Raw genomic sequence first — 20706 nt, forward strand, 5'->3', positions numbered from 1 at the left:
TGTTCACAACCACTGTCATATTTTTGCTCTTTCTGCATAATTTTTTGATAATTTTCCAGATAGCGACAGGCTTCAAAGAGAAGACAGCATTCATCATTGCAATTTATCTGCAGGTTGGACATTGTCATTGATAATGGTCTTCAAATTTGATATACACACTCATATTTTACCACCGGAATGGCCTGATTTAAAACAGGTATTATATTTTTATTCGTTTTTATTTTTATTTATTTATTTATTTTTTCTAGCAATAAATATTCTCAGAAAAAGTGCGGGAAAACAAGTGATAGAATAAGGGAATATTATGTAGTTTCTTTACTCTTGAAGTTAGAATAATTAAATGATGTTCACTCCAGTGACAGCTACAAGGGGAGGGGAGGGTCATGACTCCCCGCCCTCTAACCGTCGACAATATTATCTATTCACATTGCGTTCAAAAACTTTGCCGATAAAAAGAAAACGAACCCCCCAACCCCCATAGTGACATGCATTAATCATATTTTAGTACTTAAATTTAATTCTTTAGTAAAATTTCTGCCCTATGCCTCAGCATCACTTTAAACTTTCATTATACATAGATTACATTCAATAAGAACGAGAAATCAAGGTTGTCTACACGCATTTTGACATCGCCAAAAATCCATGCAATAGCACTCAGCCTTTTGCAAGTAATGAAGGGTTTTACAAACATATTGTCATTATGCATTTTGCATGCATTTTGATCCTTTTTTTTTCCTATAAAATACATTGAGTATAAACCCTAACTAATGTTCCAAATTTTTGCTTTTAAATAAACAAAAAGAATTTATCATACTAAATGATAAAATGATTAAAAATTAAAATTTTTTTCAAAATTAACTGGAACTTGTCCTAGTGTAAATTTATCGTGAAAAATCGAAAGTAAATATTCCATCGATTATACCCCCCTCCCATCTCTTTTAACAGAAAGTAAGATTATTCTGTAATTCAGTATATCCTCGTAACTTTTGCCGATCTTCTTTATTTGCCACTCCCTCAAAAAAACACACACACACACACACACACACACACACACACACACACACACACACACACACACACACACACACACACACACACACACACACACACCACCACCACCACCACCACCACCACCACCACCACCATACACACCAAACATTTTCAGCTCTGCTTGTCAGAACAATTTTAGAATTTTAGTTTCCCCCTCCATTTGCAGGTTTTCTTTCCTAAATAAAACAAAATTAAGCAAACAATAATACACATTAAAAAAAAATTAAAACATCATGTAAAAAAAAAAAATAGCCAGTTCCAAGGATTTCTTCCTTCCACTTTGTCTTGGCCCATTTTAATGCTAGGGCGCTTTTTTTTTTTTTTTTCTCTTTTTGTTCATATGTGTTACAAAAAGAACTTATTTGGAACGAACAAATTCGGAACATACACTAAAAATGCACAACCTCAAACTTCACGCCATGTGGAAAACACGTTGTTTAAAAATTGTCGCAACACTTAGAAATAACCTAATACTAAAAACAACTTTCAAAAAATCTCAATAATTCCCCCTCCCCTTCCACCTAAATTTATCAGTTTTGTTTTGAAAATGGGGGTGGGTACTTTCTAGATTTCTCTAACATAACTTATTTATTACGTATGTTACATTTGTTATGAAACGCGTCTTTTTACACCCCCCCCCCCCCCACGCAAAACTCTTCTACGAATTTAGATTTACTTTGCCGCATCTTTCTACTACGTTTCCACGTTATGATAATCAAGCAGCGAATTAAATATTGCGTTCTAAACTTGCTATCAACCATATCGTTGCCAATTCACGTGAGTAAAGACGCGAATTAAATATTTTGCAATGTGAATTGCAACACTGAATGGCATTTCATCATTTGTGATGTCATCGGCAGAAGCCGTAAACAATGAAAGCGCTCCGATTTAAATAATTTTTTTAAAATATCAAACGTAAACAAATTTATCAGAAAATGGTCAGATCCTATGTTTTTAAGCATTCTCTTTCAGAAAAAAAAATTGGAAACGACCCAATTGTGTCTGAAATGCACGAATTGTTTTTTCCATTTTGATATACACTGACATTTATATTTTAAAATTCCACCTTTGAATACTAAATTTTAGATGATTACAAGTGTGACTCAGAAAAATTCATTAGCCAATAACACCCTTAGATAAACAGATGATGAAAATATAGGTTTAAAAAGAAACGCGTTTGTTTGCGTCAATAATTTTGGTAATGTCAAGGAAACATAAAATTGTAATACCTCAGCCGCCCCCAGAACAATATCCTGGATTCACCACTGTACAATAGCGCATTACATGAAAATTGTAATATAATTTTTGCAGTAATAGTTTATTTTAATGAATAAAAAAACACTTCTTTTAAAAGTATTTCTTGCACTATAAAATATGACGATTCAAAAAATACACACGTAATTGTTCAAGTTTTCACTTCTATCGGCACTCCCGGAGTGCCTTTTACTTTTTTCAAGTACTTTTCAATTCATTTTTCACTTACGCTATCCCTTCTTGTGAAACAGGGTACAATAGAAAGAGAAATAAAGAACTATTTTGTGTAGAATGGCATAAGAAAATGTATCAACGTGAAGTAGAACAAATGTGCAGAGAACTGCATGCCTGTGTTTCGGGGACACAAGGAACCTCTTTTTCAATGCAAAAGAGTTCAGCTGAAGGAGTTCCTTGAAACCCGAAACACGTGTATGCAGCTATCTGAAAATTTGTGCGATTTCACGGTGTAATTTTTTCTTTTACTTAGGGTACAATAGAGTCTTGAAAACTCGGCAATCTTTTACCTAGCCGAATACAAATAACTCCGCCACGTATAGTTACGTATATTTCACGTTATGCCGAGTTTACGGGACTCTATATAACAAAGTTCCTACAATTAACGAAATCAGTTTCGAATTCTAGCGTTATGGTTACGGAGGGTGGCTTAGGGTAGAGCCACACCAAAATGACCCCAAGAAAGCAAGTCTATACAAAGACGACGGAAGATTTTTCCGGGCCATTGAAAGCAATTGTTGGTGTCCAGAAGACAGAATACAAGATATGAATAGAACAGGTAATATAGAATATATAATTATTTATACCAATAGAATTTTTAATCGCTATCCCATTTAGCAGTAAGTTACCGCTCATAGGGCCATAAGGCAGGACTACATGCCACTCGTGTGCAAAATTTATTTTAGCTACCAGTTTGTTGGTACTCTCAGCGTAAATGGCAGTAGCATCCAGCTTGTTTATCGACTGTTCCAGACTGATGAGACCATAACAGGAACGAAACTGCAGTCTCTGGATATGATAACCGGGCAGCCGATTTATTGTTTTTTTTTTATGTCGCTATTTCATATTTAGCCGATTATTGCTCTCGTTTCTGCCAGCAGTATATTTTCATTTATTACGAATTTTTCAAAGCAACAGACGAAAAAATGAGCTTTTACCAGTGTGGTTTTTTTTTTTTTTTTTGCTTATCTTTTCTATTAACTCTTTGTCGGTAGATGAATAATTACATTGAGTTGCTTCTTTTTCGTTTTGTTTTGTAAATATCCAAACAGAGTTACATATTTTAATAATTATAAATTCATTATTCATTGATAAAATTAAAACAATAGTGAATAATCTTTGGTCCGCAGGCTGTAACTCGGAAAAAGTTGGCTAAGAACACCCTCGATCTAGTTCTTTTTTTAATTTAAATATTATTTGAAATTTTTCATTGAGGTTGTTTTGTAGAAATTTCGAAACAATAATATTGCAATTTCATTTCTCTCTTTTTTTTTTCTTTTTTTTTTTTTTTTCGTTCGTTGAAACAATTCTTGATATTTTGAATTTTCTGAAGCACGCTTTGTCCTAAATAGCACGGATGAGTTAAATATTATTTTCATAGTAACTGATAATTTTCTTTTAAGTATTTAAGACTTTGTTTTGTTCTGAAATGATTGCTTAAAAAATAAGGGCCGTGGGAAATACAATGGCAAGCCGAGGCCGTGATAAATAAGATCAAAAGCCAGTGTTTTTTTTTTTTTTTTTTTTTTTTAAGAATATAAGAACGAAGATTCGTTCCAGAAAATTCAAGGCGAATTTCGATTTTAAGATGTTTCTTAATTTTTCTTTTCCTTTGTAATCGTGATCTTTTTCTTAGGTGTTCATGTACAACTTTTATCAACGGTTCCCGTCATGTTCAATTATTGGGTAAGTATTGTGTAAATTTACAAATCATCTTGATAACTCTTCATCTTTAATTCAGCTATTAATAGTTTTAAATTGAAACAAGAAAACAACCTAAATTATCCAAGACATTAACTATAATTCACTCACTGGCCAATGAATTAGAAACCCAGGATCAATATTTTATTGGACCACCTTTTGCACGGACAACTGCTCTGATTCGTTTGAGCATCGAGTTTACAAGCTTCTGGAGTGCATTTATATCCAGAGAATATCATGCAGCATATTATCCAGAGAATAATATGCAGCTTTTTAGATCTTGTAAATAAAATGGAAGAGAGTTCTATCGCATCGGCGTCCATGTACAAAATTTTAAGGGGAAGGGCTCAGATATTTTCCCCAAGGTTTAGCAGGATATGTTCCTCATGGAAGGCGATTTCAGTACACATTAGAGTTATTAAAATTTGACATTTTCAATGTATTATTCATTAATGACTGGAAAAGCAATGTTCTTACATTTTTTCAAAGAAAAACTACTAAAATCAAGGAAGTTTTGATTTCTAAGGGGGGGGAGGGCTTGAGCCCCCACTTGCCCCCCCCCCCTCCCATATGGTCGCCCATGTATCTGTTGGATGCGTCTTTCCACCATATCTCACACATTTTCTATGGGGTTAAGATCCAAGCTATGCGGTGTCCAGGGAAGGGGTTGGAAGTCAGACTGATGCTCCCTCCAGACCCTTGAACAGTGCGAGTAAGGCAAGAAATTTCTCTCAAAGGTTTCTAATTTATTGGCCAGTGAGTGAAAATACCAATATTCTCCGAACTAGAGCCAGCATTAAAAAAGGTGGGACCCGATTGGGGAAACCTGACGAGGTCCGTAACAGAATTAAGAGTTCTGAAATACCCTACCCTGTATATATTCAGAGGCGCTTCTAACCTAAATTTTTGGCTAGGAGAAAATGCTCAATTTTTCGGATGAAACATCAAATTTCACCGAATAGCATGAGCCCCCCGCCCCCCTCATGCTTAATTCTGCACTATAGTCGGTGAAATCCTAACCTGGTAACATTGTAAAGGCAACCCAGATCAAATCACACCATCACAACGCTGTCGCTGCCAGGTTAGGTTTGCCCCAACTTAGTATCTTCCAATTTGCCGAATCGTCGGACAAAACTTGCCGAATAAGAGACTTTTTTGGAGTTCGCAGTGACCTAACATCGAGGCACCCCTGTATATAGGTTTATGTTTACTGTAATTTAAACCCATTCATTATTTGCAGGCAAAGCCTGAAGATACTTTGGATCTTTGTCGCATTCTAAATGACCACATTGCATCTGTTTCTGGAAAACATTCTAAGAGGTTTGTTGGATGTGCTACTGTACCTCTACAGAATCCTGAACTAGCTGCCGAGGAACTTAAACGTAGTGTGGTAGATCTAGGCATGTCTGCCGTTATGATTGGCTCCCATATTAACGATTGGAACTTAGATGAACGTGCACTTGATCCATTTTACAAAGTGAGTCTAGAAATATGACGAATTCTGCTGTCATTCTCAAAGTGTAAATAATTTAATAATGAACTAAAAAATATCAATAGACAAAATGATGCGGGTTAAAGCTACAATCAGAGGTCAGAGGCTTGTTTAATAGAATACACATTAAGATGCCGTTTATTTTTTGTGCTTAAAATAATCTAAGCAGAGAATTGTAGTTTGGCTCTAATAGCAAGAAATCTAACGTAGGGAGAGTTCATTTCTGCTTGGAAATAAAGATGAGGAAATCTTTTATTGGGGCATACGACTAATACCTATCGATGTACAGTATTAGTAAAGCAAACTGGTTTTAGCAAACCTACTTAAACGAATAGAATCGTTTCATCTATCGTTGTCGAACTTCAAAAGTTGTCAAAGCCAAACTCTATGATGGGTAAAAATACATTAATTCGATTAAAAGAATCTTTCGTTATGATCACTTGACTAGTGATTCAATTGCTCTGATACTCTGCACGATTGACAACACCAGAAACGAAAAGTCAAAAGAATTTGTTATGAGGTGAATCAATAGAGAGATGTAGAAAGGCTTCTTAGAAGTATCTCCGAACTCCGACATCAAATGCAGTACATGAAATGCATACTTCTGACTATATATTTTAAAACCTCATATCATACAATTAAATAAAAATACACTTTTATTTGGCAATATCTCATATACACCGTTGGGAAAACGTTTTTGATAGATATGTTTGGTTGATTGATAGAGGTTCAGGGTCCGACTATGATTTTTGAAGACACTGGGCACGAAATTTATTTGGTGTCGTCCCCCCCCCCCTCGCATTTTCTATAGTGAAGATATTTTGATATTTTGTGTTAACACAGCCACGTGCTAAATTTGGCAGTACCTTTTATTACAATATAATTTGCAATATATTTACATTATAAAAAGTAGAAGTGATATAGCATACAATAATTATCCATTTATAATATAATATTTTTTCAAGCTTTTCTCGTTGTTTTAAGCCGCAAATATCAAAACTATCTTCTATCTTCTATACATATACAGTGAAACCTGTGTAAGTTGACCACTCGCGGTGCAGTACTATGGTGGTCAACTTAGACAGGTGATCAACTTATAAAGGGCGGTAATGATTCTTTTTATTTTTTGTCATTTCTCTCATCATGTTTTCATTTTTTGAGTAATTCACCCTTATTATTTCTGTTCAACTCACTTTCATTGTTTAACATGATTGAAAGTGAAACAATAATTAAAATACTATTCAAATAATTTTGTTATTTTTTCCCTGTTTTTAACTATATTAGACACTGTAGTTTTCGAAATTCCATATGTGCCGGCTAATTTTCTCTTGCTTTCTCCATTTTCAATTAATTTTAATATAATATTTCATACTTTTTATTAATCTCAAGTTCAACTAACTTTCTTTTTCAAGCCTTTTTTGTACAACTTATAGCACAAAGAGCAATAAGGGCGACTCTCCCAGTTCATAAAGGCAAAATTAAACTGTCCTATCTCTTAATCCTTTAATCAGAAACATGTAACTTTACTCATTAGCAGGTCCAGATCTGCGTATCCGCAGTGCGAGGGGCTCGCGTCCTTAAAGGAGCTAACGGCCCTAAAAATTGAAGAAAAAAAAGAAAAAAATTAGCACTAAGACTTATTCACTTTACAAATAGACACTGCTGGCCACTAGAGAGGGGCCCTACATATTTTGTTTTAGGCCCAAAATGTATAGATCCGGTTCTGCTCTTTTTAGCACAATTCCTGTGTTGCCACAACATATTGCAAGTGAAAGAAAAGAATTTGAACTTTTCTACTGACACCTATTTTCATTGAATAGGGTACAAAAAGCTATCTCAAGTGGAACAACAAATGAAAAACAAGTTTGGAGAATAAAGAGCAGCATAAGCTTTATGCTGCTGTTTAGTTAGTAAAATGCTAGTTTGTCATCAAAGCATTAAAAACACTTTTGGAAAGCTAACAAAAAAAAAAAAAAATAATGAAAGGAAGAATAATAATAATTAATAAATCTATCTTCTATACATATAATAAAATAAGATGTTTGTGTGTGTGTGTGTGTGTGTGTGTGTGTGTGTGTGTGTGTGTGTGGCGCGCATCCCGGGAAAACGGTAAGGCCTAGAAAGATGAAATTTGGTATACAGGTGTAGTTTTTGCTGAAGTTGTGCACCTCGGGCTTCGATTTTTGATATTTTAATTAGAAAAAAAGTTATTTAATGTTTTATGTGATTTTTAGCACTTTTTAGTACTTTTAACCTCACAGACCCCGAACCAATCACGCCAGATAAATATTTTTGGTACTATAGTGTCGGAAATTTAATTTTAAATATGATGAACAAAAAAATTTTGAAGATAGAGCAATTTTTGTATTTTTTATGAATTTTGGAAAAAACCTTTAATTTGCATGTTTTTCTGGGTTTTATTTTTTTCTAATATCATCCTGCGAGAAGTATCAAAGCCTCATTTCTGAAATTTAAGTTGGTAATAGTAAAAACATTTCGCCCTCTTCAGAAGAAAAAAGTTCTTAAAAATACGCAATAGTTTTTTTTTTACAATTTTTTTAATGCTGAACACATCATGTCCTTTCACGCATCAGTCGAAAAAAGCGTTCTTCAATCTTTTATGCCTGTGACGTCACCACTTGGGTTTCGATTCGATATTTACGATGGAATCTTAATCGTAAGCAATGTTAATCTTTTTTTTTTACTATACAGCTTACTTCTACATTTTCTGACGTGATGACCACGTGTTTTTTCGGCAGCGCTTGCTTTTTTTCATTCCTTTTTTTTTTTTTTTTTTTGTTTCATTTAGGGATTGCATTTATTTCTTTTTCCATCCCCCCCCCCCCCCCCAAGCTGGACCTTTCGCTGTATCTATATTACGTTACATTTCATAGTTGTGCGCATTAATTCCATAAAAACAGCGAGATTTTTTTATCTTTGTCAAACGCTCTTTTTGCACACTAAGGGGGAATTTGAGCTTTTTTTTTTTTTTTTTTTTTGCTCTACTTAAATAAAAAAAAAGCGGTTTTTTGAGTGTTCTTTGTTTTTATTAGGAAATGGGTGAGGAGGTCAAAATAAATAGAGATGGATAAGAAAATGTAGAGATAGATTGTAAAGGTAGATAGCCGCCGAAGGCGGCAATCTTGGCGCAAAAATGTGAATGGCACAAAAAAAAGATAGAGATGGATTGATTAATACGCTGCCAAATTTATTTAAACAACCGCCGAAGGCGGCAAACTTGAAGTAAAAAGGTAAATGACAAGTTAGCCAAACAGCCACCGTAGGTGGCTGCTTGCACATTAAATGTCAATGCCCCCCCTCCCTCCCCCACATACACCATGACTTTGAAAAAATAATGCTTTCACATAAAAGTGGAAGTGCTTTTTGTTATTTTTCGACAAAATTTGCATGAAGAGTACGTCGTTTGTGTCTCCCCTCCCCCTCTTTTAAAAATATTCCAAACGACGAAACTGGAGACAGATCTAGAAAATATTTTATTCAAATTATTAATGATATAGATAGATATAGATTGACTGACACCGCCACGAAATTTATTTAAGCAGCCGCCGAAGGCGGCAACATTGGCGTAAAAAAACGAATGATAATACTGATTTATAGAGAAAAACATTGATTAATGTCGTCGCTAAATTGTTTAAGCAGCCGCCGAAGGCGGCACCCCTGGCGTAAAAAGGCGGACCAGCTGGTCGCCGCAGGCGGCTAGTACATATAATAAAATAAGATGTTTGTGTGTGTGTGTGTGTGTGTGTGTGTGGCGCGCTTCCCGGGAAAACGGTAAGGCCTAGAAAGATGAAATTTGGTATACTGGTGCAGTTTTTGCTGAAGATGTGCACCTCGGGCTTCGATTTTTGATATTTTAATTAGAAAAAAAGTTATTTAATGTTTTATGCGTTTTTTTTTTGCACTTTTTAGTACTTTTTATCTCACAGTCCCCGAACCAATCGCACCACACAAATATTTTTTGTACTATAGTGTAGAAAATTTAATTTTAAATAGGATGAAGGAAAAAATTTTGAAGATAGAGCAATTTTTGTATTTTTTAATAAATTTTTGAAAAAACCTTTATTTTGCATTTTTTTCCGGGTTTAGTTTTTTTCGAAACCCATCCTGCAAAAAGTATTGAGCCCTCAATTAGAAAATTTTAGTTGGTAATAGTAAAAACATTCCGCCCCCTTCAGAAGAAAAAAGTTTTTAAAAATACGCAAAAGTTTTTTTTTTACAATTTTTTAAATGCAGAACACGACGCGACCTGTAAGCATTGCCGGCTGAGTTCCGCACTTCCTCATCACGTGACCTAACTGAAATCGTTTGCTTTCTCTTCACTTTTTTTTTTTTTTTTTAACGTTCAGAGATTTCTTAGATCTTTATTTTCCCAACTTTTTTTTTCTGGACTGTTTGCTATATTTATTTTTGGTCAAATATTTTTGCGCATTTTAATTCAATAAAAGCGGTGATTTTTTTTCACTTTTGCAAGCGCTGCTTTTTGGACACTACAGGGAACATAAAGCCTTTTTTTACGTGTAATTTTAAGTAAATAAATAAAGCCCGCGGTTTTTTTGCATGATTTTTGTAGGGATTGGTGATTATGTTTGGTAGATAGAGAGATGATATTAAGGGGGCAAAAAATGTTTTTTTTTTACATATAAAGGATTGTTAATTACTATCAGAGGTAGATATGCTTGGATCGTATAGATAGATAGATAGAGAGAAAGAAAGGTGGACAAATATAGAGGTGGATACAGTAGATGGACAGTAAGAAATAGAGGAACTTCAACGGGGGATCAATAGCCCCCCCCCCCCCACACACACACACACACCATGACTTTGAAAAAACAATGCTTTCACATAAAAGTGGAAATGCTTTTTGTTATTTTCCGACCAAAATTTGCATGAAGAGTATGCCTTTTGTGCCTCCCCTCCCCTTCCCTGAAAAATATTCCAAAGGACATAACGAGAGATAGATCTAGAAAATACTTTATTCAACACAAAAAATTTTTAAGCAGCCGCCGATAGCGGCAACCTTCGCGTAAAAAGGCGAATGTTAATATTGATGTATAGAGAAAAAGATTGATTAATACCATCGACAATTTTTTTTAAACAGCCGTCGAAGAAGTCAACATTGGCGTAAAAAGGCGAATGATAATATTGTTATATAGAGAAAAACATTGATTAATACCGTCGCTAAATTGTCTAAGCAGCCGCCGAAGGCGGCAACCCTGGCGCAAAAAAGCGAATTGCGTAAAAAGGCGGACCAGCTGGGTCGCCGCAGGCGGCTAGGTATATAATATAATTTTTAATAGTGTAAATATGCTCTAAACTTGGAGTGTTTTTGGGATTTGCAAAAGGAGGTTAAATTTTCAAAGGAAGTTTTTTTTTTCTAGATTTAATAGTCAGATCCTGCCACAGTGCGATATGCAATGAGTCCAACTCAAACTTTACCTACAGAATTGGTGCCCCCCCCCCCCCCGCAGTGTTGCCAGATTGGGGGAAAATTTCCCCATTTTGGGGGAAATCTGGTGCTCTCTGGGGAAATTTTGGGGAGGAAATGGGTTTTGTGGGGAATTCTTTGGGGAAAAATTTTTTTCTTGGGAAAAACCTGGGGAAAAAAAACTTCGGGGAAAAAAAATTCGTATTTAAATTCGAGTCTTGACATCTAGTAGTTACATTGTTGGTATCAAACAGCGTTGGTGGTTTAGCTTTTGCTAAACTTGATGGAATTCGCATTTCGCATTATGTGGAATATTATGCTACGGAATTCGCATTAATAGTTCTGCGTGAGTAACTAGATGATACGTGAAACAGGCAAAAAAAAAAAAAAAAAGTGTGATGAAGAATGCTCTTGGATAAATATATACAAAAATCATAATTTAAATGTACATACAGAAGCAGAGTAGTAAATGGGAGTAGAAAAAATATATTTGGCTATTTTCTTATCTCTCGGTCAGGCGCTTGTATTTATGACTAGTGGCACCCGCACGGCTTTGCCCGTAGTAGAAAATTAAAAGGTATTTTGGTTCCCCTGTATATTTACAAATAATGAATGATGAATTTCTCGCCAATTGGCTTGCCCACGTTACGGTTCCACGTAAATAAAATATATAAATTATATTAAATAAAGATATTAAATAAAGTATAAAAATGTCGCGTTTGTTTGTCACAGAACTATATGTTGATCAGGCACGTAGCTAGAACTTTGTTAAGGGGGGGGGGGGGCAAGGTTGCACGAACTTCAAAAGAGGAGGCATGCTAAAGTAGAATTAGTAGCTGATAATTACACAAGATAAGATAAATCCAATTAAAACTGATTATTAAAATATGATAATTAACTAAAATTAATTAAATAATTGAAATTAATAAAGTCATTAGTTAAAATTAGTTAACAAAAATTTTATGTTAAGTGGTAAATTAATTATTGTCAGTTTGTAAATTAACATTAAACTGAAAGTTATCACATACAAAGTTTCCATATATGGGTGAACCTCTGTCCTCTTGAAAATGAGTGATATATTTTCTATTAATAAAAAGGGCACAATAAAAGAAAAACGAAAAGTGTTCTAGAAGTTACTTGGAAAATGCATTCGATAATTTAATAAAATATTAAAGCGTTGTAATATATTTCAACAAAATATGTACATTTGTACTTATGCCATTTTATTTGAAAACTAGGAAGTCTTCCGTCAAGGTATAACGGGTGAAAATTGCTTCAGCTCTTCTTCATTTGAACGAAGCAATTGCCTGTTTCGTGATATTTTGATAGTTGAAATTTTAACTCTTAACACCAGTGGATTAATCCTAAACTCCAGTAGATAGCGTTCATTGTTTTCGTTTCTTCATTCCTCTGATATGACACAGTCTTACCAGTAAAACTGTTCAAGTTACCGGATCGAGTTCAGCCTTGTCACAATAAAGCCTTTCCTTGCATGTTAAACATTACCAAAACATATTATCGAATTACATATCATGCCGTGGTGCGAATTCATTGTTGAAACACGCGGGTTACTCGATCATCGGCATTATTTATGTGAGGATAAATACATCTATATCTATGGAGTCGAATGTATAACTATATGAATGTTACATAACGTAACCCTGTCCGATTTGAACAACATTTCAGGCAAAATCCCACAACTCTCTCAACGAAAATATTAACAAGGTTTCATTTAAAAGGCTTGGATTAGTTTTTATTTATTTACATTTATAATATTCTTTTGATAATACGAAATAGAATGATATTTCCAATCTTATCCGTTTTCTAATTATCATTCCTAATCATCAATTAAAAACTTGAACAAACTATTAACTCTTTGAGGGACGGAGGCTTCCTTTGATGCAACCATTTTTTTATATATTTACTTTTTCTTTCTTCATCCAACTGACACAGTGATTTCAGTTAGCTGAAAAAAAAAAGAGAAGCAAGAAATAAATGGGGTTGAAGTCACTATTCCTCAAAGGGTGAAAGCTGGTCGGAAAAATTTTAAATATCGGAAAAAGCGTATTGCCGTTTTTTATCATTATTTTTTTCTTTCTAATGGGGCTGTGTTAGAGGCTTTAGCCTTTTTCGGAACAAGCGCGAAACAACGATATGGCATCCAGTCATTCATATGCCACCATTAAGGCGCGGATGTGAATGTCACAGGAAAATTTGATGCCCAGTTTCCACCAGATGGAGACACCTGAGCTCTCTTCGATGCGAAACTGCAAAAGGAATTTAATTTTGTCAAGAGCATTCACAGTCAAACGACCTAAGGGATCTTTTACATGCCGATTAATGGAACGTATACCTAATGAATTAAATCAAGCATCTCTGTAATTTTATTTTAACAACATGTTGTTAATTTTAACAACAATACATATCATATTTTACGACGCAGGTAATGATTTTTTTTTCTTTAATACGATGTTAGCAAAATACTCTATTTCAAGAAATAGTAAATATCTTTAGCTTAAAGAAAATAAGAGTTAAAAAAAAAAGCAATATAGAAACGAAAAACAAAAAAAAAAAAAACCTCTTATTCACCTTTTTTGTTTCTTTGCTTGTAGTGCAGTAAATAGCGGTAATTTTTACCTCGTAATTTATAGTTAAATGCACATGCCTGTTTTTTGTTACGTTTAATGCTACCTTCACAATTTACTAAAGATGTATGCATAGATGCTAATTAAATAACTCCTTAGTAGAAAGCCAGTGAATAACAAACGGAAAATGTATTCCAATGATGCAAATACAAATATGTTTTGTGGAACAACATCGAATAAGAGATTTTTTCATCAATTAAAAACTGACTAACTGTTTTTCTTTTGGGATCATAGAATAACAATTCAGTAAGATTTTTAAAAGTAATAATTTCTAATAAATTACTTATTACATGCGTTAATATGGCCGAACTTGCAATTTCATAAACTGATCACAGTAAAATTTTCAAATAATTTTCAATTTTATTTTTCAAAAAATTTTGATACCGCAAAAAGTTTGTTACATCAACTTTAAGTTTTATTTATTCATTTATTTTATTTATTTTACCTACAAACCAGGGGCGGCAAATAGGAGGGGCGAAAGGGGGCGGTTGCACCCCCAAATTTTTCACTAAGAATAATAAAAAAAATGGGTAAATTCAACTTAGAAAATTATTTGCCTGCATTTTCAAAACAGAAAAAACTGATTGAGAATAATTGTTTGCCTTTCCAAAAAAGTAATCTCTTAATATGGGTTAAATAATTCAAAATTGTGTACACCATGTTTTGATGGTGCATCTTGTATGAGATGCCCGTACAGTGTTGAGAATGCGCAATTTTTACGCGTCAACTCCATGTCATTTTACACAAACTTTATGTTCATATTATAGCTCAATGTTTAGCTAGTAAGTGTTCATTGATTCCTTGGGCCACAAATACATTTTAGCAACTCAATGTATTATATAATTTCATAGAAACGTTTTGTAAAAACATGCTATCTTGGCTCTTTACTTGACAATCTCTGAATACACAAGATGGTATTCAAGAGTTAAATCTATAAAAGCCCCCTGGAAGAATGATTGGAAAGCGACCTTTTCAGTGATAGAAAATCTCATGTCATTAGAATATCTATGACTTTGCTTGAATGTTTGTTTATTTTATTTATACTGCGGTGCAGTTTTTTGAACAGTCTATCATAAAAACAAAATGAATTTCAATCCGTTAATCTTAATTCTTGGATTGACAATTGAAACTCATAGTAATTTTCGCACTAATGCATACTTGAACCAAGTGTGTGACAGAACTTTCCATAAAAGATTTTACTGTATACCATTGTAGAAGAGGTGACAAAACCCACATGAAGTTTTAGTCAAAATATTAAATCAATATTTTGAATAAAATAAGCGTTTCTTAAGAAAATGAGACAGAATTTGATGAGATACATTTATCATTGGTCTTAAGTTCAATATTGTAGGTCGGTTATAGAAAACGAAAAGGAAAATATTACACTTCTAAGTAAAATTTCTAGCATGAGGGAAGAGGAATTGTTTTGTGAACTGCGACTATGCTTTTTAATGACGCAAAATAAATACTAGCCGAATTTAAAAAGCTTTCTTGGTTACTTTAAAGAGAGGGATCTGAAGGAAATGTGTTTTTTAAAATAACTTTCTTGCTCCCATTATTATTATTTTAACTGTTTCAATCAGGTCTTTGAAAGATGACTTTTGTCTCTCAGGAGGTTAGGGAATTACCTTCGAAGCGCAATGAGCCAAGCAAGACCTTCATCTTTAGCTATACTGGCAATAAAGCAAAACACTGGATATTGATTAAATACAGTTACAAAATCTTCTCTTCTTCCTGAGTTCAAAAATAGCAGACTAAAACTTTACAAAAAAAAATAAAAAGTACTACCGAGATATTTTGTGAGATAACTTAGTTACAAAATAAAATTAAAGCTTCGGTCGCAAAAATGTTAATTTTTCTTAACAAATTTAATTATTCTTAACATTAAAATCATTTTATTATCCTTTCCTGTTAACCAATAAGTATTTTATACTGTATTGAGGAAATTCATGTTTAAGAAACTCGACCCCCCAAACGAAATGCTGAAATGCCGCCCCTGCTACAAAAACAAATTCTTTTTTGGCATTTAATATGTTCCATGATCATGCTTAAATATTGGGTGGGGGGGGGGGGGGAACATCAGTAAAAAATCTACGTAATTTGTTACTCAGAAAGGAGAGAGATGTTAAAAATAATCTAGAAGTTCAAATAAAATTTTTATCAAAATATAAAATGAATCTGAAATGAACCATGCCAAAAATATAGAGTTAAAATGAAAAAAAAAAAAAAAAAATCAATAATTATTTTTTCTCATCCTCAAACACACGAAATGTGTAGAATTTCTATTTTCGCTGCTGGCTTAGAATCTAAAATTAGTTTTTAAATGGAAAAAACACATTAACACGTAAAATTGCTGGTATTATTAAGTAAACTTTAAAAGGGAGCACTGCGACTTACCTAGTTTGGGTAAACTTAATTTCCTTTTGCATACAATTTTGTTCAAGATATGTTTCCTATAAGTATGACGTAGATAAAAACTGCGTGTTAAAACAGAAAAAAATCGGAATTCAATTACTGATTCACTAGGAACGCACCTCACTCTGGCTGTCTTTCGTACAACATGCGCCTACGAAATCCACGAAAATCCAAAAAGAAAGGAGAAAGAAATAAAGAAAACCAGGCCAATGAGACTGTGGAATACGGCGTAAGTGGCAATAAATGCTTGTTTTTACTTTGCCAATGGCAATTTGATGAACCAAAGGAAAGGGGCTGAATTTCAAGGTCACGCGACCCAGCTGGTTTGAAAGACGAAACGGACATTTAACCGTTTCAGACCAAGTAAGCGACACAGCAAAAAGCAGACGAAAATTGGGAACCTGCAGTTGTTGCACGAGGTTCTCGTGTTCTGAATTGACTCAAGCGCTGAGAAAATTGCCGATTAATGGGAATATTTAAGGGGAAAATGCTGCGTTTTATAAAAACATTATCTTTCGGAAAATTTTTGTTGATGCGAGATGCAACTGAAAACAAAGGCCAGGGGTCTTTCGGGAGGGCGGGGGGGGGGGGGGGGGTCCGGACCCCATGTACCTCCCCCCCTGGCTACGTCCTTGTGTTGATCATTTATCATGTGAATTTATGAACCTCCTTGGGGCGCCTCTTAAATTGTGACATGGTAAATTCACCACTGGCAGAATGAATAAAAATTCTCTTCTAAGAAAGGTTTTTTTTTTTCCAATTAACAAGTCACTATTTTTTAACTATTATTTTCAAAATGAGTGCATTTTTCGTATAGTTGTAATGCTATGCATAATTCTTTAAGGGAACAAGGGACTTTTGAATTTTACTTTTCAATTTTATAATTTTACACCATGTATTTGAAGTAATAGAACAAAAATAATATTTTCATATCAATATTAGACATTTTAAATGTTAATTTAAAAATTTTAGGGTTAAAAAAGGTGTTTTGTGAGGCATATGGAACGCAACATGGACAGAATTGAAAACACTCCAGGCGCAATTCATGTAAACGAAAACCAACAATATTTTTTTTCCAGATGTAGTTTATCCGTATGAACATAAATGGGCATTGAATTCAATCTATGTGCGTATATAAACTAGAAAAAAAAAAGCAAATTATGAATAGAATTTTACGTTTTTTTAATACGTATGCTACTTTGCTAACAGCGGATAAATAGTAAATTTTTGTATTTGGGTAAAGTAATGCCCAGTTTTATGAAGTATAAGACTGTTAATGTGCTCAAAAAATTTTGAAGCGATAGTGAAAAATAATGCGGTGGGAGCATTTCGAGCCAAAAATGATGATTAAAAACGTGTAAACAAAAATCAGCTGATACTTTTATCCCTTTAAATACCACGCCCCCTTTTTTAAAAATGTAAATAAAATGCGTAAAAATCATAATATCGCAAAAATGAAAATGGATTATCAAAGCTGGTACTAAGCTCTATTTTTTTGGCGCAAAAACAATTTTTGTGAAATTTGGTTGATTTTCCGAATGTATAAGGTCCCTTGTCCCCTTAAGCAATTTGGGGCCCCTTAGAAAAGAGGGGCCAAGACCACCCTCACAATTCCTTTTTATATTGTTCCAGCTTTCATGATTCATTTTTCAATACTATTATTCAACACTATTACTTCGAATTATGAATGTTAGGTAAAACATATTTTTCAGACAGCTGAAAATTTGAACTGCCCTATATTTGTTCATCCATGGGATATGGACACAAGTGGAAGAATGAGCAAATATTGGTTGCCATGGCTGGTTGGTAAGTGTTTCCTAAAGCTAAAATCTGACAACTTCCAAATCTGTAAAGAAAAGGCTTGATGGAGTATTTTTTTCTTCTTCTTCTCTTATACCTATGTTTCGAAATTTTTTCGGGTTAATCATGATTAATTGCATTGTATACTAGCAAATAGGTAGAGAACTCAAGTATCATGGGAGTTAGTTGAGGGTTTACTTTAATGCGACGCCAAACGCCAAAAAATATTTCCTGACAAGACTGAATCTAAACTATTTCCAATTCCCGACTTAATCGAACCTTTTCAGCTAAATACCACAAAAAATAAATGTTGTCAGATGATATAATTTCATAGGGTCTAACCGTTAATAAAAATTTTTTTGCCTCTTTGGAAGAAGTCTACAGTCGTGAAAGGGCAGAAATGCCGAATTTCGGCCACTCCGGAAACTACTTGATCGCGGGAATGTTGAAGATCATTACAGTTACAAATAATTAAGAAGCGAAAATTTAATGTTATACATTCAGAACAACAGAAACGATGGACAAAGATCGGAATCACGAAAACGAAGCGTTAACAAAAAGCGCGACTGGGGGGGGGGGGGGGGGGGGGCAAAAACAAATCATTAAAGTATTTTTCTCTTCTACATGTGCAATCTTTTGCAACCTTAGAGAAATTTATTTTATTTTTGGCCAAACTTTGTAATACATTATTCCATTGTGACGGTGAATAATAACCTAAATGAATAATAAACTAAAATTACTCTAAGTTTTGCTTTGCGGTCGAAAAATATTGCAGAACAAAACTCTTTCTTCCAAACCTTTCCATGCTATTGAAAATCTCAATTTAATCTGTTGTAGTCTGAGCCGAATGGAAGAGTGACCCCCCCCCTCTCTTCCCCCATCTAACACACACAATCCGTCCACGCACAATAGTTTGTATATTTATTTAAACATAAAACGAACTTAAATCCATAAAGTGTTGCAATTTTGAAATGACGTAGTTGGCCAAGTTTTCACTCAAAAAACAAAGTGATGTTGTTGACAATCAACAAGAGACGATTAAAGCTTGACCACGGAGAGATGGGGGATGACCTTGAAGTGGAAACATCATTTGCATCAGTAATAGAGGTTGTTTGTTATTATTTTGTATAAAATCAGCGAGAGCGCGCCTCTTACTACTCGGCGCTTTCGGGCTGATTCTTCCTATTACAAATTATGCAAATGATATTACCGCTTCAAGGTCGTCCGCCATCTCTCCGTGGTCAAGCTTTATTAGACGCAGAAGAAGCAAGCTTTTTTTTTAAAAAAAATAATTTAGTCTGTTATCTTTCGATGCTGCATGTGTGCTTTCTGATTGTTACTGACTGTCCTTTTCTCGCGGATAATTTCGAAAATGTACCTCACAGGGATGCCTGCGGAAACTACAATTGCCCTCTGCAGTGTACTATTTGGGGGAGTCCTCGAACGATTTCCCCAACTCAAGATGTGTTTCTCACACGGTGCAGGAGCCTTTCCTTACACGATCGGAAGGATCGAACATGGATTCAAAGTAACGTATATAAATGAACATTATTAATTAGGAATGTTAAAAATCGGTAAAGATTTTTAACTTTACAAAGGTAGGGGGAGAGGGGAGGGGGGCAGACATCGCACATTGCAAGTAATTTGCTTCTAAAAGGTATATGTATATTTCGCAAATAGTTGTTAATTCAGTCTGAAGCTGTTGCGATGCTCTGTAACAGATATTCAAGCAATGAAGTTCTAATATCAGAATGTTGAACATATGTTTTCAAAAAGTAGCTGAACAATAACATTTTTCAGTTTTAAAATCATGTTCCTATAATATCGCCCACAGGGTTTTTCTTATTCCGCCTACGCTACATAAAATGAAGTATTGGAAGATCAAAAATATTATTTAAGGACAAGTATTATTTTTTTACATGCACTTGCATACATTTTGTAAATCATGTAGAAAATACAAAACGTTTGTCTCTTTCTTTCGCCAATGAAAACCCCCTCGAACATCTTATCAAAGTTTTACCATGCTTGTGAAAATAAAGTCCTTTACAAATGACAAATTGTGCGTCATCAGCGTCCATTGCTACTATCGAAAGGGATGAATTAAGAGAAGGCATTCTCTTTCGCGTGTTCCATTCTTTTTTAGTTTGATTAGTTTGTGGTTTGTTAAAAAGGCGCTATCTTTTGCTTGTATTTTTTTTTCCTTTTTTTTTTTGTTAAGAGTACCTTTATAGAACTGGTGACAACAGCTGCTGGTCCAAGCCCTGAAATTTGATGTAGCGGGTGATTGAAGGGTTGATATTACTATGATCAGACCTCTAGGATGTTTCTAAAAAGCTTGCAATGGATGTTCTGGCCTTTGTTCCTCCTTTCTGTGCATTGCCTACTGGGCGATAATTGGAACACTTGGGTGGGCGATATTAGGAACAATCCTACACGCAAACAAGGTGGCCTTTATTGCAGATTTGCACTGCAAACCCAAACTCAATACATCCAACAGCGTATTTCCGTAGTTTTACATAGCGTCGTGAACCAATGTACTGCTACTAATTTCTACAATCTACAGTCAATTCGGGATAACTCGAAGTTCGAAGACTAAAACATTATTATAACTCGAAGTTTTTATCAAGTCTCTACCCATTTGTCTTTAATTCTATGCTAATTATTTTCAA

At 34.2% G+C, this 20706-nt stretch overlaps 1 protein-coding gene across 2 annotated transcripts in view; it reads left to right on the top strand.

Moving 5' to 3' along the window:
• Positions 1-20706, top strand: part of LOC129225669 (2-amino-3-carboxymuconate-6-semialdehyde decarboxylase-like) — a 24998-nt gene continuing 4292 nt past the window's right edge. The window contains exons 1-6 of one of the 2 annotated variants that reach the window (XM_054860147.1): positions 1-196; positions 2947-3097; positions 4175-4224; positions 5480-5716; positions 17950-18043; positions 19423-19565. In XM_054860147.1, coding sequence (XP_054716122.1) covers positions 134-196; positions 2947-3097; positions 4175-4224; positions 5480-5716; positions 17950-18043; positions 19423-19565 — 738 coding nt within the window. In that variant the 5' untranslated portion in view covers positions 1-133. Of the gene's footprint in view, positions 197-2933; positions 3098-4174; positions 4225-5479; positions 5717-17949; positions 18044-19422; positions 19566-20706 lie in introns of both variants that reach the window. The other variant, XM_054860155.1, reaches the window with a different exon arrangement.

This window comes from Uloborus diversus, chromosome 1 (genome assembly GCF_026930045.1).
Source record: "Uloborus diversus isolate 005 chromosome 1, Udiv.v.3.1, whole genome shotgun sequence".
NCBI classification, from domain to species: Eukaryota; Metazoa; Arthropoda; class Arachnida; order Araneae; family Uloboridae; genus Uloborus; species Uloborus diversus.